Source organism: Hemibagrus wyckioides, linkage group LG07 (assembly GCF_019097595.1).
Source record: "Hemibagrus wyckioides isolate EC202008001 linkage group LG07, SWU_Hwy_1.0, whole genome shotgun sequence".
Lineage (NCBI taxonomy): Eukaryota > Metazoa > Chordata > Actinopteri > Siluriformes > Bagridae > Hemibagrus > Hemibagrus wyckioides.
Window position 1 is genome coordinate 15,975,805 of NC_080716.1, and position 24,096 is coordinate 15,999,900.

A 24,096-nucleotide genomic window follows, 5' to 3' on the forward strand; every position below is an offset into this window, starting at 1 on the left:
TTTTTTTCCCACCAAAGGTCCTAGTGCCCCTTTCTTTCAATCTCACTGCAAGTCACTCACATAAATAGTTTGTGTGAAGTGGCATTGAAGGTTGCATTTGCCAAACAAAACAACACGCTGATGATCGGCAAATCTGTTTTCTTCGTCGAATGACCTTTTTTTCCATTTGCATCATAGTGTTGCAAGGTGGAGCAGCAGGAAAAAGAACAGTCCCTCTCAGCAGAGGCCAGACAGTGCTCTGCTCAGACACGCGAATAACATCCTGACTCTCAAGCAGCAAATATGGTGGCCTGCAAACTCTGTGTTCTGTAGTGATCTTTTCTGAATATACGCTTTGCAGTATGAACGTTCTCTGTCCCGAGCTTGTTTCGAGAGTCTCATGCCTTTTCAGACACACACACACACACACACACATACACCTGATGCAACCTGACATCACGGAGACAACACAGAGAGAATTCAACGTGACATCAATGAAAAAAAAACACACAAAACAATTATAATAACACACAGGTTGAGCATTTTGTTTTACGTTCTCTCTTTCTCTCATTGTTTCAGACACACAAACACGCACACACACTGAAGTAAAAATATGATAATAAATTGTCACTTATGTGCAGGTACAGAAACAACATAGTATTGGGTTAGTCTACACAGTCCTCCTATTCTACTTACACACCTGAGTAATTACATCCTCCTCTTATTCTTTCTAGCTTACACTGTTTTCTACATTCCTAAATGCCTGAAGCCACCCCAGCCCTCCAGATAGGTACACAAACATACATATATGACCAAAACCACATGTACATGTAGATAAGTATTTGTTTTACAGACATACAAAAATGAAAACAAACAACACACACACACACACACAAACCCTGAAAGATACCCCTGTACTAGACCTCAGGCTATAATAAGAATGATTCTTCATGTCCTCACTTCACTGTGAGCACACACTTGCCCATACCCTGTGATATCTACTTAGCTGGACACACATAACATCCCTCTTTCTTTTTGAAACTTCCAGTCCTAATTTTAACATTTTGTTCATCCTGTGCCCTCCTTCTCACAGCATCACTTAATGGTCTTAGCATCGCTTAATGGTCTTTGTATTATGTTTATGTTTTTTTTTTATTATACCTTTTATATTTTTATAGAAAAAGATAGACTGTACATTTTTGGCAAACAAAAATGACATCTTGAAACTGACAAAGAAGAGTGTCTCTATCAACTCACTAGATTTTTGCCGCTTGAAAAAATAACTCTCTCATCCACTTCCTCCACCTTTCCCCTCTCACACAGTGGCACCAAGCATCTCATCTGTCTTGGACATTATCTGGTTCTGGTTGGAGTCTAGGCCAAAGAACTTGACTCGGAGGCCATCAGTCGGGTGGACCACGGGGACGGAGACCAGACGTGGGAACGTCCGCGTGGCCAGCTCGAAGCGGCTCCCCCCAGCCAGCTCTACGGCCAACAGCTTGAGGAAGAGTGTGGCCAGCTGTTTCCCCAGGCATGAGCGCACACCACCTCCAAAGGGCAGGTAGTGAAAGCGGCCCTCGCGGTCCTCACTGCGCTCTGCACTGAAGCGATCGGGGTCGAAGGCCGCCACGTCCTTAAAAACGGCTGACGTGTCATGAGTGTCTCGGATGCTGTACATAACACCCCAACCCTTAGGTATTTGCACACCCTGTATATGATAGGTAGAAAAAGAAAACACAATGAGCATATATATATATATATATATATATATATATATATATATATATATATATATATATATATATATATATATATTCTACATATTCTAAAACCTACACTATAAAAGTATTATTAGCTAGCTAACTTGAGAGTTCAATTTTTAGTAACTCTAAACTACAAGCAACAGTTATTCTGCAGCACTGGTGCTCTAAAGACAGCTCACTGCTGTTCATCAATGCTGCTCTGTTCTCGGTGCATTTTTTTTCTCCGCAACTAGAGACATTGAGTGAATGAGCAAATGTCAGTTTGTCTGCGTAGACAGTATCTTTCTGTCAAAAACTGCCATGTATATAAAACAGATGTTCTGTTTTGCTGCCTGTTGCTTTGCTCACACTGCCATGTGGTATAAAGTCAGTTTTTGACTGCCATCATTGTTGGTGATGTAACTGGTGTTTTTTTTTTCTTTTTTCTTTTGGCTCTGAGAGGTCACACTACAGCCAGTCAGAAGGTCTTATTTAGAAGTGTGAAAACTTCAGCCATTTTTATCAACTCTGGAATAGAAAAACTCTAAGTTGGTTTGGCTGACAGAGGAGAATTTTAGTATAGTATTGTGATTATATAGTCTGCAATGAACATACAGAGTACAAAGACATAATCACTGAATGGGTTCAGAAAATAGTAAGGCAAAAGTCCAGTGTAACAGAACTCTTGTTTTTCGCTCAGTTCACACATCCAAGGTTTGCAAATTTGTGGGAATAAAGTTCGCCTAGATTAGCCTTAAATTAATGAACCACAATGGGAAGCAAATTCTTCATTCATATCCTGTATCCTTTCCATTCAAATGAATTAGCATTGTTGCCAGAAAAATCTAATTCTTGTTTGGTTTGACCGCAAATATTGGACATTTCACAGCTGGATCAGCACTAAATGCTGAGCACTGTATCTCAGATGACTACTCCACTGTAATTGACACATTTCTTACATTGGCATATGTTGTACTGTAGAAGCTAATGTTGACATCTATTGCATAATAACAAAATTCATGTACTCTGTCTTACATGCTGCCACTGAATCCTATATGTACAGATCTGTGATTTAATTTAAAGGGAAAAAAACAATGTAAATTGTCATAGCACATTGTTGGGCCACCAGAACTACTTCTGTGCATCATTTCTACAATAAGAGTCTACAAATCTTTCATACTGTCTTCAAAATGATAAACCCTCAACTTCAACTATCTGATGACCACAAAGGCCAAAGCATATGAATTTATATCATTTCATACTCCTCAAACCATTCAGTGAGCCTCATGCCCTGTGGAGAGGGTGGAGTGATCCTGGAAGAGACTACTCCCATTAGGAAAGAAATGTTTCATCCTAGGCTAAAGGAGATCTTTTTAGAACTTTCAGAACTTTTTTCTGACTTGATGCTTCCCTCTTAAGGGGACAAGTGGACCCAACCCTTGCCAGTTAAATGCATTCATTTTGAGCAGTTCATAGCATGGCATCTCTGTAACTTACATCAAGTTCGAAGGTCTGCATGGCAGTGCGGTATCCCCCTGACACTGGTGCATAAAGGCGCAACACCTCCTTGATGACGCAGTCCAGATACTTGAGGCTGCAGATGCTGTCAAGCCGCAGTTCACCTTGGCACAAACAGCCGTCATGCAGAAGGCCGCAGTTGCGCAGCTCCTCACGCATCTTCTCCAACACCGCTGGGTGCCGCAGCAACTGCATGACCAGAGAGGTGCTGGCACTGGCCGTAGTGGCAAAGGCAGCAAAAATCATCTCAATGGTGGATTCCTGGAGACAAAATAAAGAGAGATGAGCGATAGCGACCACACAGACCTACAGGCAAACCAGTTGAACCACTAATATTAACACAGTATTTGGAATCTTAACATCTCCTCAAAAATTGATGTGGCCTACAGTGCAGCAATTCCTGTGACCACAACTTTGGTGTCTTTTCCTGCTTTGTATGTGTTTTGTGGAGGAGAGAGGGCGCGCACTCAAATCTTTGGCTTGGCAGCCATGTTACAGAGGTCAGGTTTTTACTTTCATTTGTCTAAATGGTATGCCAGTGAGCCAACGCTGACAGGCCTGAGGGGATCCACCCATCTGTTCCTGTCTGAAAATCAAGAAGCATGCCTCTCTAACCCATGGCGGTAACAAAGTCTAAAGAGCAAAGAAATCAGCTGTTGGCTTTTGCAATGGAATCGGGGACTGGGAATGTATATTTGACCTCTCTCCTTTTGAATTCTCTGAATACCCCAGAAATGGAACCACAAAAAAGCTGTGCAATTGTGGATTTTGGTGTGACAGGCAGAAAAAATTAAGGAAGAACAATGATGACGGTAGAAACTCAGTAAGAGAAGTATACTTAAAAGAAGTATATGTAAAAATTTTATATTTGAGATTACTGTGGCATAGTTCTGCAAAGAGAGGTGTAATGCCTGAAAAGTGTCCAAAATGGACTGAAATAATAACATCAGTCCCTGTTTTTAAAGTACAATCATATTTTATCTGACTGTGAGAATAATTTGAAGCAAAAACAGAAAGTTCAAACAAGCTCATGATTTTCAGGCATGAGATCAGTTACACGTAAAATCTATTCTCTTCTTTTCAAAGGGATTAGACTTAATTTTAATCTCAAGTTCTTTATGCTTAGTCACACAGTGCCTCCCAGGAAGAGGATAACGAAACAGCCAGCTTTAAACAAAGAGTATGGACAACATGTGCTCCATCTAAAACTGAGGATTAATAAGGAGTGGTAAGAACCTTTAGCTCCTGCATGCTGAGCTCTGTCCCATTTTCTTTGGCACTCTCCAGAAGCACGTCCAAGGCATCAGAGTAGTCCTTCCCCTGTGTACACAGTGGCTTCTCCCTGATGGCTTTCTCGATGGCCTTCTGAAGTGTGTCCCTTGCACGAATGCCCTAGACAAAGACATTGACACATACCGGACTGTAATTATGATGGACTGCCAATTTAGTGTAGTGTTTTTTTCACTAGTTTGGGGTGCACACTAAATGATGATGCTATAGCCACTTACCTTTCTGTAACCACTGAAGGGCAAGTCAATGGGCAATGAAAAAACATTGTCCACAAACTCCTGGAAGGTGTGGAAAAGGAAGTGCATCTCTTCATCTGAAATGCGGAAACCAAGGAGCACACGGACAGCCATCTGAAAGGACAGGTACTGAGACTCACGGTACACATTGATGGGATTTGGGTTGGAGCTCCAAATACGTAGAGTCTCCTGGATCACCTGCTGGATCTTAGGCAAGTAGCTCTCTAGAGCCTCATGGCTGAAGACTTTAGCAAAGATCTGTCCAGAGAGAAAATGTTTAACTGGTTACTATTGATAATTCACTTTCTATATTACAGGCATATAATTATGCACACTGAATAAAGTGACAAGTCAGTACACAAGTGTCTGACTAAGAAGCTCAGTTTTGCCTGTATGTGAAATCTGGCATTGATGAGCAGGTGGTTGGGTTATCCCACCTTGATTGACACTTCTTTAAATTATACACAACCTCCACAAAAATGCTTAACTGCCAGCATCTCAGTTCAGTTCTGCCCTAAATACACTCATCAAGTCTAGGATTCTGGAAACAGGTGTGTGGATTCTCTTTTCAAAACTCCATGTTCCACAATTCCCCTGAGCCCGAAAAACCCGAGACCAAGCTCAAAAGAAATAAGGGCAGAAATGTCATCTAAATATTATCCTGAAGCCACACAACAGCAGCTGTCGCACTGGTTTATTTTCCTTTCATCAAAGGACATGGAACATTTTCATTAACTCACAAGTCCCCACTATTTCTGACCTTTTCGCTTTTAATTGCCTCCCTCTCCCCATCCCTCCATTATAGTGGACCTGGACAGAGAGAGTTTCCTTCTCCATCAGCAGAGAGAGTGAGCAGGGAAGGTAAGATTTTCCTGGCTACAGCAGTGCATTTCAAATGTGCCTCATTCGCGCAGGTTTGTTTGGTGAAATAACATCTATGTTCCCCCTTAAAAACCCCAGCACTGCCAACTAACAATAGTACTTTTTATATGCCATCTCACCCCCAAATACCTTGGCTCTGGCCAGGTTTTCCAGAGTTGTAAAGATGACGGGTTGGAGCTGGTGACAAAACTCTCAGGTCCTCCCTCCATCTCTCACTTTCTCTCACTGTCTCTATGCATCATGGCATTTTGCTCTGTCTCCTGTCTTTACTCTCTTAAATGCAGCCCTTATGTGCTGGTCTACTTTCAGATCACAGTGTGTCTTTTTCCTTCTTAGCTCTGAATGAATGAACAATCATAATTTAGTGATAACAATAGATACTTGATAACAATAGTGAGATCACAGCCTGAGAAGAAGTTAGGTACTTAATAATTCCCCCTATTTGCTTTGCTTACCTTAATTACTTCTGTCCCTTCTTTCCCCACACTCAGCCAGTGTGCATTCAATCACTGTCCAACTTATCACTGTCACCTTCTTTCCAGGCAAAAGGGTGTGTAATGAGTGTACACGCGCAAGGATATGGTAAACATAACCAAACCTCTATTAGCTCCTGTTTAGTTAAGGCCTGTACACTAAAGAGCACACATGTGTAATTCATTGCTATTCCGTGTTTATTCGTGTGCTTGAGAGCTTTGCTTTTCACTAGAGGAGAGCACTTTGTCTGCAGTCTACAGTACAGATGTAAGTAAAATACACCTTTTGCCAACCGATGATTTTGGGGCACTCCATATATTGCTGGAGAAAAGTCAAGCCACTCCTCTGTCTTCATTACAAAAAGAGGGGCTTCTTGTGTTCCCTTATACATATACACTGACACACACACCCCTTCTGAAACTTCCCGGCCTTAATCATTTCCATATGTCTTAAATTATATGAAACAGCTCGAAGCTGCTGGTTTGAGCAGAATGTAAAGGCTTCTTTCTTCTTTTTTCTTTTCTCACCCCCCTCTCTGTGTCTCTCAGACTCTTACTACACTACGCTCCATGCTCCTCCCCCTCTAACTCTCAGAACTAAAACACAATCCTTCATTCAGATGGAGAAATCTGCTGAAAAGCCAGCAAACTGTAGGATTAAAGGACTCTGACCTCTACTGGCCAATGCAGTGGATGCAACAGTTTGCCTTTTCCACCTCCAGTGTCATAATGAATAATTGAATGACACCTCATCACCTCATCATCTTCCCAGCATGAGAACTACACTCTACAGTGCTCCTCCATCTCTGTCTCTCCATCTACCTGTTTTTACTTGGAAAATGTGCCAAAAATGTGCCAAAGGTACAATGAATTCAGGTGAAGAAGATAGTAGTCCAGACAGCATAGCCAAGACACAAAAGATGAATATAAATCGGGAGAGAAATATGATGCGCATTTACTGACATTTGGTTCAGTTAAATCTTTAAGAGTGTACACCTTATGGAATCGTCCAATTCCTCCAAACCATCAACAGCTATTTATAGCTAAATTCTACATGGGATTTCCAGAAGCAGATTTGCTTCCAGGGCATGCCTGGGGCCAGCTATCCCAAAGGTCTTAGGGAAGCAGGAAGAATTAGGGTTTTGCCCTGGCCTGTGTTTGTGTTATTGTTGTGAGTGTTGTTTTAGTGTTAGAAGCCCCAGGCCAGCACAAGGCTCTCCTCATGTAGCTTTAGTGATGGATTAGTTCAAGAGCTGAGTCTTATTGGCATAAATCCTAGAACAGCTTCCAAGTGTGCTGAGGGGGAAATTTCCATCACAGACATAATGGAGACATAAGCAAGGAATTCATCAATGACACATTTGTCCAGAAAGGTGATGGAATATGTCTACCAGCATTTGATGGCTAGACAACTTTTCAGCTTCACTGCATATATCTGAGCTCATAAATGAGTGAATAAACTGTGCATTATTAAAATTTGCCCCATATTTGAACACAAATGTGTATACATATGACACTGCAGTCAGTGTAACGTGGCTTGCATGGCTCCAGCCTGCCACAGGCCTCAGAGCAGATAAGGCCGTCTTTGTGTGTCTGAGGCAGGCTGACTAATTAGTGATCATTAGTGGGGCTTGCATGAGGCCCCAGGCCTGCAGGATTAAGCAGACTGATTACACTTCTCTGACCCCTTAATGGGACAGGTGTGTGAGGGAAACCCGAGCCCATGTCAGCCTGGATGGGATCAGACGGAGCAAAAGAGCCATTTTGGCCCTGGACAATAGGTCAGACTGGAGGACAGAGGATTTATAATATCCTGCTAGTGAGCTGATATCTGGGGCCAAAGTGGGATGGGACAAGACAGAAAGAATGAAATTTACTTCTCTGTCAAATCTGGCCTACTATCTCTCTCTCTCTTTTACGCTTTGTCCCAGAGAGCCTACTCTGCTGTCTGGCTTTCTGTATTGCTATCTCTTAGTGACTAGTAAGAAAGAGAATGAGTGAATGCACCGAGTTTTATTAAAGCTTTTATTACCATGAAGCCAACCGGCATTGTGTATTTGAGAGAATGTGGGAATTTCTATGTATCTGTACAGTCTGTTTGATTTTCTAAACGGAAAGCTCATAACTGATCTCTAGTAGAAATGTGCATAGACTGTGTTTTTAATCCTGTTTGTGTAGTTATTATTTTTGTTTGCACCTTCCCTTGATATTACTGAGAAATTGTTTTGAATCTCACCTTTCTCTTCTTGCGGTGGATGTCTCCAATGGAGTTGGCAAGGCTGTTGGGTCCTAGAAGAGTGCTGGTGCTCTGGGGCCAGTCCACACTCACTAGACTGTGTTCCCCCATCAGCACCTTCCGTACATTCTCTGCTCCCGTCACTCGGATCACTGGACGGCCCAGCAAGTGAGTTTTAAACACGTTACCATACTTCTGCCTCCTCGAAGCATGGAACCCTGCACCCTATATAAAAGAGGGGAAAAGGATGGTGAGGAATAATTCTGTTGGATGAATTAGACAGTGCAGCATTCATATGAAGCATTCAATTCTAAAAGCTGAAACCTGAAATCATTAGTTTATGGTGGACATTAGAAAGGGTCAATGTAGTTTTCATTTCAACAGCATGGGAAACCTAAAATAGGACAACTGGCTGTTTTTTTTCTACTGTACGTGCTTCCACAGGTATTTGCTAAATAGCCTCACTAAGGTCTCTTAATACAGACAGGGTTCATTGTCCCTGTCTTCCCCACCTTAATATAAGCTGGAGGGCTTTTGGAGTTGTTAGCAGGTTATTACAGCACGGATGAGGTGTTAGCACTAATACCTATTATAACAAAGCAGCATTAGCCCCAAGGGATTACCCCATGCATTTGATTCTGTTTTGCAAGGTTGCAAAGGTCCAGTTCGTGGCAGACATTCTGTAAGTGGATTAGTTGTAGCGATTAGCAGTGGGGGGCTCTTGTTTAGCCCCTGAGATCACAGGGGAGAAGTGATCTAATGTGTCAGTGAGTGAGTTGATCCAATACATCCTGTGAATTTTCTGCTCAGGTCTAAGATTTCAGCACAAAAACCCTGGTTTCTGCCTTCTGGGTCAGAACACTGGCTAATTTCTGGGGTTGCATGGCTTATATTTGTATCTTTATCATTACACAAATAATCCCCTTCAAAACTTACCACTGCACAGCCCATCTTCACATTAGACCACACAACTCTGACCCTCCCATGGTTTACTACAGTCTTAATGTTAATACACATTCAGTGTTGGGAAATTGAATCCAGTACAGGTTACAAATTACAATGACATAATCAGTAACATAATAGTTTAGAGCCCTTTAAAAGTGTTATGTAATCTGGCTGTGGGATTACTCTTGGATTAGTTCAGAGCTAGTTTATTATACCCTAGGTTGCCAGTTTATTAGATATACTCAGCTAGTGTCAGGTTGAACTTTGTTTGGGCTTCAGAATGGCACGTGATGCAGGATTGGCAAGATGCTGGATGTATTGTGCTGGAATGTTGTATCATATAAAAATGTGCTACAGCTGAGTATTCTCGCTGCAAATAGCCCTTTCCACCTTATTTCAAACATTTCCCATGCCATTAAACCGCTAACCCCAGACCTGCACTGTTCTCACTTAGCACAAGTACCCTACTGATACACTCAATTTTTGGTGAACTCATAAAGCTTCAATTTTAGGGTGATAGCTGTTTGGGAAATCCTACAACCTAGAGCCAAATATCATCTCATGTTCAAAGTGAATGTAGTTACATGTTTTTGCAGTGTTTTAAATTTTAACATTAACTGATGTTTAAATGGCTGGTCTTCTTGATACATGTGACAAACTGGCAACTCAGTGTACATCCATTTAGTTGCAGTTATTAGGTATTACACAGTTGACCACTAGTCAGGGGGGATCCCAAATACAGAGTTTAGAATATGGCACTGGCAAGGAGGTAAAACAGAGAAGAGTTTCATGGCTATGGGCCAGCTTGGCTTGAATGACCCTCCTAATCAGGGTAATAGCTAACGCTCAGTGCAGGGTGCGGCCGGAGGGGAATAATCGTGGTGCAATTAAGTGTTTCTGAGACAGCTACAGTGACGTGAAGCAGAACAGTCCTGCACACAGTCGAGCTTAAGCCCTATTCGAACTGGGTTAGTTTGAGATCAGAAGGTTTGGTAATACTGTTATTACTGTGTATCTCTGTGATTTTTGTTGCATCCTTATTGTCATATTAAACTGTGCATGTGCGCCTCAGTTTAAGAATACAAGAAAATAATTAAATTTTCATGACATTTAAAATTTATTGAGTTCCTAGCACAGATATCATCCAAATACGTGCTATGGGCACACAACCTACTAAATTGAATGACCAAAACCTTATAATAGATCAAATATATCTTATAATGAAAGGTCAAAGAAATCAGAATATGAAGTGTGTAGCATACATAAAATGAGCATGTGACTTTGAGAAGTCGGTCCCATCTCCTTGATTTATACTGATTATCCTGTGCAAATTTATTTTTACATGTAATTACAGACGTCCTCGGGCAAAATTACTTGCTAACAAACATATATCCAGAAAACATATCGCACTTGAACAATACATATGATTTAGTAGTGAAAAATGAGACAACACAAACAAAAAAAATTCCCTGTTCATCCTACATTGGCAACATGTAGTTTGATGTACTCATGTTACTCATGTTAGACGAACATTTTATCTGAAGCACTGGAGTAAGGAGCTATGACAGAGTTCTTAGTACCTAAGCCTCTTGCTCTTTATAATACACAGTAATTGACTGCAGCCCTTGGGATTTCTGCAATGCACATAAAGACCCACTGTAACCTCGCAGTCTCATACACACACATGCGCACTCACATACTGATCCAATAGCAGGGAGCTTAGTTGGAGCTGTTTGCTAACCTTGCCCCCTCCTCCATTACTAATGCAAGATTTGTGACCTGTTTCTCATAGCACGCAGCACACAGACGCTTCTTTTGGAGGTATAATTTTAGCTGCATGAGGGGCTTTTTCCTGCTTGTTTGGCTGATAGAGAGGGTTGGCCCGTATACACTTCACCTCAGTACACTGGCACTGGAGTGCCGACTTGAGCATGTGTTTACGTGGGTATTATAACCCGATTATACTAAAAAGTTAAAGTGTGGTGAGGACATGAAAAATATATTTTTTTTTAAAGAATGTTTGGCAGCATTAACATACAATTATGTGCTTATCATATTCAAGGACAAGTGAACGGTTGTTTCCATGATTCCAGTATAAATTTCCTTTCAGAAATTTCCTATTTATTTATGTGATGGGGAGATTAACAGAAAGATGTGATCAATCTGTTTCAGTAATTACTCTAGCTGAGGCATTTTTGATTGTTGCACATATTTTTTACATGTGTTTGGTTGTTTAAGAGGTGCAAGGTGGATTTCTCAATCAATCAAGGTCTTATCCTGCGGCAACATTTAAGTTACTTAAGTTTCCTGGCTTTCAGAACATTTTAAATGTACATGCCATGGTGTAAATGAAAGTCCGTTCTGGTCTTTATGAGGTTGATTGACAGCTTTTAAATAAACATTTGGTGTTGTGGAAGTAGGCTTAATTAGCCACAGTGTCAAAGAGTATCTTTCCAGCATTGTCATTTCCAGAAATCCTGATGTTCCAGAGACATTCCAATGGGAACAAAAGCTGAAAGATTGGCAGATAAGAAGATGTATAATTGCTGGGAATTGGTCATAGTCATCCAAATGAATTGAGGGAAAAATTTACCAACAATTAATGTAAATGCATATTAATAGTATGTTTATGTCATCAACTCACTGTCAACATATAAACCCCAATTTCGTATAAAACTAAATGTCTTCCGTTGCATATGGCATACAACAATGGGCAAGCCCAAACTGCTGTAAAAGTTAATCCATATATGTTCTGGATTTTTCTGGATTGTACAAGAGAAAGGGCTAAATCTTGTTCTCAATGCAGGGGTGTATAAATTACGCTCCTTCCATTCACCTCTGGTTCACCTCCGTAATGACAAGCGCCTTTAGATACAGTTTGAACACAGAAATGAATAAGTGCTTTGTGGCTACAGTTGCCTCAGCTTAAACTCCTCCCTTTTAACTTTGTAAATATGTTGTTTTTCATCTCAGTCTTTTTTCTGTATTCAGCTCTTTCCTAATGCAATCTATATATCTCCTTTAAAGAAAAATGAATGATCAATGTAACAGTAGATTCAGTGATTCTGGCATGTGAAAGTAAGAAGTGAAATTCAGTCTAACAGGACTGAATTCTAACATATAAAACCCAACTGAACTGTGGTTGATGTCTCGGTAGGTAGCAGTGGACAATGACGAGAATAAATGGCAGAAATCCTTGGCAACTGCACTGTCTTAGAACAGCAAGACTAGATATTTGGCCAATGTATAACACTAGCCCTCTACTATACAGACCATGTTCTGATGGGATTGAGACTGTCACTGTCAGAGTGTGGGCACGAAAATGTGTGTGTGTGTGTGTGTGTGTGTGAGGGTTAGATGGTCACCACATCCACTGTTAAAGTAATGTGATCGAGACGTGAACATATCAAGTGAGTGTGAGGGCAGAAGGTAACACTAGCACGCTCACATACATGCAAAGAAGCATGAGTCCAAATTCAACCCGAAAAGCATCGCAAGGAGAAACAAATGTCACCACGTTGTGAAACCTGAGTGTTTGGGTGTACATTTATTTTTCCCCTCGGATGCAGTTTAGCCTCTTGCTGACACCTAAATCTCGTCATCCCACCCTCCAAAAGTTTGTGTGTGCGTTCATGTCTACACTCCTGTCAGCTCCTGGACTGTGCACTGCAAGAGAAAGGAGCCGTTTTCAGAGATGTACTATAGGGTAAGGACAAGGCCGTCTTTCACACACACACACACACACAGCATGGGAGCTCTCTCACACGCCTACATACATACACAAATACAAAAAACCTCATAATGTGCGTTTCACAGTAACTTAAATAACCCTGCAATCCGAAGGTAATACCCAAGTGGAAATTGCAGACTGACAAGCACAAGCTTGCACACATTTGAAACTAACAATATGATTAATGATGGCAAGGGATGGTGCAAAATGGGCTGCACAATGATTGCAGCTTAAAAGCCGGATGAGTCGCTCCTCTGGAAATAGCAGAGCACTCTGCAAGACAAAACGTTGAGGGAAAGCGAGCGAGGTGTGGCAGGCCAGATGACATTTGGCTAGAAGGTGAGAAATGTCCGCCCCCTTCTCACGAAGCCACCGAGGCACAGACGTGCAGAGAAAGTACACGAAAAAAAGAGAAGGAAAACCCCAAAAGGGCGACTGACGCACGAAAGTGCCACACACCCTGGAAAAGCAATGAGGTAATAATCTGCAGTTTACTCTCTCTCTCACTCTCTCTCTCACTCAGATACACACACACACTCTCTGTTGTATACTAGTCCTCTCATGTGTGCACACACACAGCGGTATTCACTTTACAGTGTCTTTTGCATATGTATGAAGAGGCTTATTTTATGTATATTACAACATAGACTGTCTAAGCAGTTGTTGCAACAAGTCAAAAACTTTAATATTTTGTACAAGTGCTGCATCAGAGTACAGGAGCGTGTTTTTCAATCCCAAAGAGAAAAGATTAAGTGAATGATATTAGTAGGCTCATGGGGAAAAGAAAAATTTCATTGCTGAGTTAAGGTTTTGTTCTTTTGTTTCCCCCCTCTTAACCCACATGTATTTAGGCTGTCAAGCTTATTTATGCAGAAAGCCTAAACCCCGCTTCACTCAAAGGAATGAAGGGTTAGTAGTGGTGGTAAAGTGAAGGAATGAGGAACTGGCCAGATTGAGAATGTGTCTGGAAAGAGAGACATGTAAAGAGGATAGATGGAAGAACAAACAGAGATGGACTCAGACGCACTGGATATTGAAATAGTAGTAGGTACCAGATGTGTGTGTGTGGTGTGTGTTAAAAAAAAACACAGGACAGGTCTGTTCTATTGTAGCCAGCTTTGGTCATGAAGAGGTTAACCCGCCATTCTCAATAGTTTCTTTTACGTTTGAAAAGAAATTTATCAGATATTTTACAAGGGGTGCAATAAAGGGAACTACTTTTTTCCACTGGCCCCTTTCACACACTGTGCAGCCTAAAATACAAACTAAAAATACAAATTTCTGTGTAAATTGGACACCGGTCGAGTCTCCCGCTCCATAAATGTAGCCTTTGTGTGGCTGTGGAAATGTTATACAAATGACCCCTTTATTACAACCACAAAAACTCTTTTAATTATATTTATTCAGATCAGCAAGGGGGTGACCCAAAAGCTGGGCTGCTTAGCGGTCGTGGGGGTTTGAGGAAGAGAGGAGAAAGAATTTTTTTTATTTTTTGCATGCTATTTGAAGCACATCAGAAAGACATGGAAAGGGTCACATAAGAAAAGGAGAATGACAGACAAAGCAAAGGGATTTGAAAAACGTAATCCCTGTTTAGATTGGCGCTCACGTAGGCTCCATCTATCTCCACCTCCTTGGCTTTCCCTTCATTTTTTGGCATCCATTCTCTCTCTCCCCCATCTCCATCCCCTAGGAGATGATTACGTGTTTCAGTGGCTAGAAGCTGCCATATTTATTGATTTAGTGTTGCATGTAACAACATTGCGTGGGATGGCAGGTCCTCCATGCTAATCTGCACCTTCACTATAAATACACATAATATATCCATGTACTGAAATAGCCAGCTGGAATGTCTCTGTGCATTGGATAGCCTCCACTGAGGTAATAATAATGCAAGAGGGAGAGTAAGACAGATAGACAGAGAGAAAGAGAGTGAGAGATTAGAGGAAGTAGATAAAGGAGGGAGAAGTGGAAGACCCATTATTCTTCGATCCATCATCCAGAAAGAGCCCTTGCACCCGACTGCCAAAGTGGGTGCTGGGGTGGGCCAAGGGCTAAAAGAAAGCGTGGGGTCTTACTGTAATGGAAATGCGATATGGGGAGTCTTGCATGCAGATCCGAAGGCAGGCTGGTGCGTAACAGGTAGAAATCGCCAAAAAAAAGAGAGCTTTAAACAGGTGCCAGAATTCGCCCGAAAAGACTCTGAAGCTGCCTGAACATGGTTGGGCCAGGAGAATGGGCTCCCCTTTGACCTGGAAACAGTATGCGGAGAGAGATTACGGTTGTTCAGTGCAGTGTGAGCGTTCACCCCAGGACCTCTTTTATTCTCACTTTCACCCTCCCCATTGCCACCTCCTGTGGGTGCTGCCAAGCCCCTTGCCACCAGCTTCTTTCTTTCTCTCTCCCCCTCACCCCAACCCACCCCAAAGACAAGAGGCTGTTTGAAGGGTTGGTGGTGCGTTCCAGGGGTGAAAGAGGGGCCATGCTGCGGTGCTGCCACTCACTCCTGTTTCATGCCCAGTAATCCCGGATGAGCTGGGAGAGAGAGCAGGGGAGTGAAGGAGGGAACGGTTGACTGAGTGAGTATCGCTCTTTCTGTGGTAAGAGTGGGAGTGAATGAGCAAGTGAGTGAATGAGAGGCAGAGAGAGTATGAGTTTATGTATGTCTCAGGAATGCTGATCAGGCCCCAGGCCTTGTGCCCTTTATCCCAGCAGGGGGACTGAGAGCACTGTGACCCCCTCATAGAAGGCTTTGTGGCCCCCTCCACAACCCAAAGTGATCTGGGTCAGGGTGTAGGAGGGGTTCTGAGCTGGGCGAGTGGCATAAAGGGCTGCTTGCCGGTGCCCGCTGAGTGACCTGTGCATCATGGCAGCAGGTCTCTCCCCTTTGCAAAAGACTGCCATTGATTCAGCAATAATCACTAAAAGCTATTCAATTTTATAAATGTTGCCTAATTTGTGTGCTTTTTTGTACAAAGGATATGTCACAGCTATGTAGAGAAAGGAATTCCTACTCTAAAACGATTTGTGGCATGTATCAAACACGTGCACACCTTTACATGTATATATACAATAAAATATTGGATAAATAAGAAAATGGTTCAATGTATCGCACATTATTCATGTAACGTGAAGAGTAGAATGAGAAAAGAAGCTTTTTAGCTTATATATAAATATATATATATATATATATATATATATATATATATATATATATATATATATATTTAGATTTTGTCCAAAAATCTAGAAAGCCATGTAGATTGGGCCGAATTTCATAAACAGAGAGCGAGCAAAACTAAACAACAGGTGTGTGCGCGCGCGTGTGTGTGTGTGTGTGTGTGTGTGTGTGTACTGTAAGACCAAAGTACACTACATGGCTCTAGTGGGTTAAAATATCATTAAAGTAAAACCATATCATAAACTCTGTAAACGTGCAAAAGCCTGGTCACGTGCACACTTAAGCAGTATGTGAATACGCCGGTCTACATCCGAAGCCTCGTACTATATAATATATAATACTATATAGTATGACTTAATAGGGGCTTTAGTCGTAGCCCTAGTGTTGAGCCAAAGTCGATGAAGTGGCCAAAAACGCGTGTTTTGCGTGGCGAGCCTGAATATGAAAAAAAAAGTGTCTGCAGCGCCGTGTGTGGAAACACTGCACTTTAAAGAACACACCAAAACGTGACGAGTTTCACGTGTGCACGCTGGATCGTTTGTTCTGAACAAAAAAAAGTAGAACGCGACAAAATTTTGGCATGTGTGCAGGGATTTAAATCTGATTGACTAAATATATTGCTCATAGACAGAGACAGGCTTTCTTCTTTTTTTTTTTTTTTGCACAGATGCTGCCAAGTTTTGGAAAGTTTTACGCGCAGAGAAGCTCATCTGTTCTGATCTGGGTTTAGAGCTACGCACTGGGATTGGTATTGTATTACAAAGCAGCAAGTATCTACTTCAACATAACAGAAGGTTAAACTGCAAGTATCTAAGTGTGTGATCATGAATCCGCACTTTTCAGGGCAATTGTTTCATTGAGCTTTACATGGGAGTAAATACTACATTTACCGCGAGAATTAGACTTTGGCAGGAAAAAATGTTTCATAACTATTCGATTTCTTTTTTTTCGGTGGCAAACAATAGGACTAAACTTTTACGCTCTAACGGGTGCTTATTTTGCAGCGGTCTCGGGCAGTTGGCCATCACTGGAAAACACCCAGCTGAACGCAGAAACGTGGCACTCAGCTGCTTTACTCGGATTCCCCCTTCTACAGCAGCGCAGACTACTTCAGTAGTGCTGAACGGCATCACCACACTCTTTTACACAAGACAACGTCGACTCTGGCTCATTAAAGCTTTCCTGTTATGCTGGGATGCAAAGAACGCGTACCGGGAGCGCAATTACGCAGAAGCAAATCCCAGCAGTGGCAAAGTCTGGGGAGTTTGGTGATTTCCCAGCACAAAGTCGACGATTCAACTCATTTGATTTACGAAATTTTAGAGCAGTAAAATCACGAAACAGTGCCAGAACTCACCTCTGCTTTACGCTCCGCTGAGTCATCGCTACGCAGCTCTGGCGCGCGTCGGAAGCCGGTAATTAGACACCACATTGTCGGAATAGCATGCTTCTCTCCTGACAGCGGAAAATAGTGTATTCCACGTGGACTGACCACTAACCGTATGGCAGGGGAGGCTTTTCCTGGACAAACTCTGAAGCGATAATGCTGAAACACGACCGGGAAGCGAGCGCACCTCCATGAGCACTGTTGGAGCGCTTGTGACAGGGTGCGCACGTGCATTTTATTGGGGCATCCTCATCGCGTCTCTGCGACGATTTGCAAAACAAATGACGAATAGCGAGAGAAGGAAATCAGGCTAAACAGTAAAAACTATAGCATGGCACTCCATTATAGACGCAATTATAGACATCATTGTAAAATGCCTAATTTTTTATTCACTGGAATCGCCTTTACTGACTGATTGATTGTATCAGTGATACAGTAATTTATATATACTGTCAGTAAAATTAAGCTGAGCAGAAATAAAGAGATGGCAAGAAGAGCGTTGTGGTGAGAGGCGAGTGGAGCGCCTGTTGCGCTCGGACATGTGAGAAAGATTACACAGCAGAAGAGAGTTGCGCTTACCTGGACCAGCCAGTGGCACGTCTCGCCGATGATAGGGAAGCCCATGGAGCCCTTTGGCATAGGCAGTTTGCAGTTCTTGTCCCGCGTGGCGGTCCAGCGGAGCTGCCACAGCTGCTGAGACACGGCGATCAGGAGCGCCACTGAGGCCAAGCACGCGGCCAGCGTGGCCAGCGCAGACACCAGGTCCAAACTCCCGAAGAGCATATTGCGACGAGTGTCCGAGAAAGCTGGAGTCGAGTTCAGCCTTTCTTTAGAATGGAACGTGCGCTGCACCGACTTTTTCTAATCTACAGGTATTTCACTAAATGATAAGCTAAATGAATGACCGGTCAGCAGCTGCAGTTTATCTCTCGCATAAACTAAATGATAAAAGTTCAGTAAAGGTGAGAAAAGTTGGGATCTTAATTAATTGTATCCAAATAGAAATAAGTCGAAGTAAGACTTTGGCACATCATTTTAAAACCAAATTCCTCTGTGGATGTTGGAGTTGTTTTTTTGTTTTGTTTTGTTTTGTTTTTTTGGAGGAACGACAAAGTGCCGTGAACTTGTCAGACTAGTATAAGCACGTGGGAAAGCTGATGACAATTTCAAACTCGTCTATCTAAGTGAAAAAAATGTGAAAAAATAAAAGTCCTCAAAACTTCCCTCACCCCCCAGAAATCTCTTTTTTATATACCTGTAAACTATTTTTGATACACTTCAATTCAAGTACTGGTCGTAAGGTTAAATAAAAGAAAAATGAATAATCCTCAGCGGCTTGTGCACGGATGCTGATGTCTACAGAGCGCTAGAAAATCTTCAAATGACTGTAGAGCGTCTGTCTACCTTTTTTTCTGATGCTCTCTCTTTCTCTCTCTCTCTCTCTCTCTCTCTCTCTTTTCACATAGTTTCTCAATGTGAGTTCGAGTCGCTAAACGAGCTCCCAATGTGTGTTTATATAGCGGAGGCAGCGAGGCGGTGGGCCAGGGCGCGCGCGGCCTTTAGCCCCCCCCACCGGAGCGAGGCGGAGCGCGCTGGAGCGTGCGGGGTCTGGATACATGCCCAGAGAGAGAGAGAGAGAGAGAGAGAGTGAGAGAGAGAGAGAGAGAGGTTAAAAGTTTTCTAAGTCTTTAATTTCATGTCCCCCACTAGTATGAACTTTCCACCTGCGAGCCGGTAATGTGCGCGCGCTGTTCGCAGAGGTCAGCACGTTTTGCACCGCTACAGCGACACGAAGCCTGAAGCGCTCCTGCTGCTGCGCAGCTCAAGATTTTACACAGATAACTTCATTTGGCGTTGGTAATGAATAAAACCTGTAGGGACTAGTGTGTTAACTTCTGGGCATTCGCAATGCTTAGTCGTTTTCATCAGGATCATGTTTACTGCTGTGTCATGTTAGAAATGGTGTCATTAAGAATGATTTGTTATGGTCATGAATTAACACCATAAAGCCTTAAAGGTTCAGGCAAACGGGCAGCAGGTTGAGAGTCGAGTCGGGTCAACACGAGGCTGAAAGAGACGCAAATGATGATTCATATGTGAAATTATTCATAAATGAATCAATCCATAAATCAAAGACAGCCGTGCGCCTTAAAGGACAGCACGGAGAATTGCGCAAAAAACAATTGGTGAGAAATAAATAGCTGTGTTGTGATTATATTCATCCGTGGTTCCCTTTTAAAGAGCAAACGTACTACAGAAAGCCAGTCAGGTTCCAGTGTCGCCTGTGTGAGCGGGGATATGGTTTCAATTAGACTGAGCTCAGGAGAGCATCATTACGCTGCGCGGTCAGTTATGTAATAACTCTGAGAGAGAGAGAGAGAGAGAGAGAGAGAGAGAGAGAGAGAGAGAGAGAGCGAGTTAACCAGTTAACCATTACACCATTAAAAGGGGAATTATAAACCATGTTGGATTCATCTAAAAAATTTCGTGTTCCTATCATTCTTCGTGCGCAGTAACAGGCGCGTGAGTGACAGAGAGACAGAGCGCAGGTACAAGGACTTAAGGACATTCTCTCTCTCTCTCTCTCTCTCTCTCTCTCTCTCTCTCTCTGGACATTTATTTTCTCTGTTAATCCAGCGTCAGGGTCACTTTTACATGCTGTTTGTTAATGATATTTTTCCACGGTGGTGTGTTTGCGCTCGTCAGTGCGCCGCTGTCTGAGCGCGTGCTGAAGCGCCGCAGCGCCGCCTAGCGGATACTTACTGAGAAACGTTGAAGTTCAAACCTCAACCAGCCAACACACCTGAAGCTCTGAGAGCCTGCTTTACAGACAAGATAGTGTTTAATACTGAGATCTTATATGTTAGAATCAAAATAATAATAATAATAATAATAATAATAATAATAATATCTCACACACCAGGTCCAATACATCTGACCCTCGTGCTGAATTTGGTTTATTAGAAGAAAAGCCAGCCCTGCATTATTTTTATTATTTACCTAACTACATACTATTTTATTTCACTTATTTATTTTTTATATGTTTAATATTTGTACATCTGTACATCCTAATCTATTTTATTTCTAGTTTATGAATATTGAATGTCTTTTCCAGGAGTTACTCCAGTTTCAGATCATTATCGGGTGTGAACTTTATATCCAGGGTTCATTACTGATATTGATTTGTCTATTGGAAAAGTATCAACAATAAGCTTGGTAAAGTATTTATTCATATTCCATGGAAAATGAGTTAAATTAGTTAAACAGTGTGATTAGATCACTTTAATGTGAATTTGGGGAAGTAAGTCAGGTTTATATGAAGTAGAAGGAAAGGTGGTGGTTACAAGTCTTTATTAGGGTTTATTTATTTATTTATTTATTTATTTATTTATTTATTTATTTATGTCTACATAAAATTTTCTTATACCCGATATATTCAAAGTTTACTGACAAATAACTAAATAGACCATGCGGTCCATTCTGATGCCAATTCCTGCATAGGTCTAGAATATGACAGCAATGTTAACCTCTTAAGCAAATATCTTAGTCACCAAAACACAATTTACACCTTTTTTCCCGGGACAATCCAGAGGAATGTAACGGCTGTAAGATGGGAAAAACCCCCAGCAGCACACATGCAGTTACATGCAATGATCCCTGTGTCACCCCATGGGCAAGCTACCATCACTTCCTCCATCTGGTTTAAGGTAACGCAGCTGAAGAGTTTTATTGGTTTGGTGTGACTCCATAACACATCCGTAGTTATCACACAGCTGACTCTGGACAAAATGTTCAATAGTAATATACAAAGATGGAATTTTGTGTGGCTGTCCATATCACACACACATTCATAAGTGTCACTGGCTGAAACAACCAAAGCAAGAAGCATTAAATGGTATTGAATGAAAGAAGACCAATAACAAGAAATGATCTGCATCCCTTCTCAGTATCTCATCGTATTTTCCATTAGTATTGCTCATCTATTTACATCCATGAAAACTCCACAGAAATGCTTGTTGGTATTTGACTGGTACATGTTCAGTCACATAGTCATCATGAGTGATTCCTTTGAACACAGGCGTCATTATCAGCTTCTCTGATTACTTTAATATGTGTCAGATGTTTATCGTTCTGCTATAAAGGCTCTAGAGTACGTGTTCATTACTGGGAACAGTGGCTGAGTCACTCTGATTTTCTCATATAAATAAAACGTGGACATTTCCCGGGTGTTTCAAATCTAGAAATCCCTAAGGATTGGAAAATGTTACAAACCCAAACTGCAGTAATGCAAGTCAAATGAAGATGTTCGGTAGGGCGCCAGTGCATACATAAAACATGAAGGATCAGGATCCATTACTCAATATCAAATTTTAATATGCTTTGAATTAAACTTGTATGAAATATCAAAATGATTGAATTTCATGGTAATTAAATTTCAGTAAACAGACACGTTTCCTTCCTTCATCCAGTGAAGAACTTGGTTCAGTCAGCAGTAATTCACAGAAATATCTTTTACTGTCATAAGTTTTAAAAAAAAAACTGAGTTGAGCTACAGGTTGTACTAGGAAAGTCTCAAGTCAAGCACAGACGTGATCAGAGTGAAAGATTCACCTGTTCACCGGCACTGTGCCAGTTGTGAAGGGTGTGAAGCATTCTGAGCATTTGTTATTCCAAGAGGTCATGACACAAATATCGGAACTTCTTTTAACAGCACTCTATAGGTGTAAATACTCCTTCCGTGTCTGGGTGTGTGTTCACCCTAAAGCAACTCTGGTTGATAATGAGGATTATAGTAGACATTCGCTGTCTTATGATACACCCATTTATAGAAAAGAAGAATATATAGAGGGAAAAAGAAAAAAATCACACCTATAGTCTGCTACTTCGGCTCATGCGTCTAACGCCAAATCTCAGAATCCCGGCAGATCAACTACTGCAGCCTTCACAACTGGCATCTATGAAAGGACATACACTTCTAGCCAAACTATTTACTGGCAAATGGATGAAGCTTCACGGTAAAATATTAAAGCACATAAAGATGGCATTTCCTCCCAATACTCACTGACCACCTCATTATGGAACTTCGGGGGGAAATTAGCTTTCTGTGATAGACTGAAACAATTTCTTATGGTATTTAATAGGGCTTCTTGATTTATTTCAGCAGGTCATTTTGTTCTCCCAAACTAACCATGTACTTAGTGAAATGCATGAGCTGTAACTCAACCAGATATCTGAAAGATCACTTGAATACCTGGATAGATGGGGAGACTAATAAACCCTAATATTATTCATGCAATGAAGCCCAGAAACAAACCACTTGGTGAACTTGCACTAGATCGAAATTTCGGTTCTGAAATAATTGATTATCAGGCAGACAGTTAGACGAATAACTTAATTCACATTTCTTATACATTACATAGCTCGGTTAAGTTTTTCAGTAGGTAACACTTGTCCTGCAACCATAAAGAAAGAACTAAAAACAAAGTTAGATTTAGACAGCAGTCAGGTTTATGTATATATATATATATATATATATATATGTATATATATATATATATATATATATATATATATATATATATATATATATCAATGGTTGCCAGATTGCTCACCTGCCAATACCACAAATAGTCTTCTTTTTTTGTTCATAAATTAGCCAAGTGTAAATTCGACACAAATTGTCCAAATTAGCCAAGGCAAGATTACCCTAATTAGCCATTCAGAAGTCTATCTGTAAGATCTGTTGCTAACTTTAACACTAAAATTATTATGGATTTTACACTCACACTTAAGGGGCACAAATCAAAATGTTACTCTTAAGACCTCTTGCCTTAACTATTCATTCCTCATTTTGTGATAATTAAAAGGACAGACAGCGACAATCTTCCCAAGTTAGCGTCTTGCTCACCTTGATCAGGAAGATGGGAATTGTCTTATATTACTGAAATATTAACGACCACTGTGCTGATGATCTTCCTGCTGCTTGGAAACATATTTGGATAAAGTTATGTACATTACAGTATTCCACTTATATCCAGCGTTATAGAGAAAAATAATACAAACCGATAATATTGAATTAATAGTGTTTGTGTATGTCTATGTTATGTGAAGTGTAGACATTAGTCTACTACAAAATGAACAAGAGAAAAGGAAAAACAGATGAGAGATTTAGATGAGTGTGATGCATCATACTGCCTGTCAGCTATTTATATTTTAACACCAAAATATGTTACTTGGCCTCCACTACCACCAACAAATCTTATTCTATTCTATTTTGTCCTGTGAATAATCGGCATTACAATACAAATAATACATCATAACAGCTTAATAATGACTCTAGGCATTTTCCTAACAAATTACAATAGAACACAATCTGAGCATTTGTTCCCCTCCATAATAGCTCTGTTCTCTCTTTTAAATTTCATTTGTACTTCTGGAAAAAAGTATTTGAAAATGTCTGAGACGGCTTCACACTGGATATGAACCCGACTGTGGCC

The 24,096-nt window shown here is 41.2% G+C and overlaps 1 protein-coding gene across 2 annotated transcripts; it reads right to left on the reverse strand.

The window, feature by feature from the left end:
• Nucleotides 1-1,117: 1,117 nt before the first annotated feature.
• On the reverse strand, nt 1,118-19,096 carry LOC131356140 (cytochrome P450 26B1). Of its 2 annotated transcripts, none has more exons than XM_058394993.1 (6): nt 18,179-19,096; nt 8,357-8,581; nt 4,748-5,023; nt 4,476-4,631; nt 3,219-3,500; nt 1,118-1,687 (listed from the first exon to the last, which is right to left on the reverse strand). In XM_058394993.1, the coding sequence occupies exons 1-6, from the start codon at nt 18,380-18,382 to the stop codon at nt 1,295-1,297; spliced, it is 1,536 nt and encodes a 511-aa protein (XP_058250976.1). In that variant the 5' UTR covers nt 18,383-19,096; the 3' UTR covers nt 1,118-1,294. The 2 variants fall into 2 exon arrangements, with proteins under 2 accessions (XP_058250976.1, XP_058250975.1); XM_058394992.1 differs by lacking the exon at nt 18,179-19,096 and adding an exon at nt 17,570-18,011.
• Between the last annotated feature and the right edge of the window lie 5,000 nt (nt 19,097-24,096).

What these genes read in the sequence shown, in the direction of transcription:
- LOC131356140 (XM_058394992.1), bottom strand. Translation starts at nt 17,833, where the DNA reads ATGCACGTGCGCACCCTGTCACAAGCGCTCCAACAGTGCTCATGGAGG. An exon ending in CAGCGGAGCGTAAAGCAGAG is followed by an intron (nt 8,582 to 17,569) that starts GTGAGTTCTGGC and finishes TCTTTTATATAG; the next exon opens with GGTGCAGGGTTCCATGCTTC. An exon ending in TCCACCGCAAGAAGAGAAAG is followed by an intron (nt 5,024 to 8,356) that starts GTGAGATTCAAA and finishes CTCTCTGGACAG; the next exon opens with ATCTTTGCTAAAGTCTTCAG.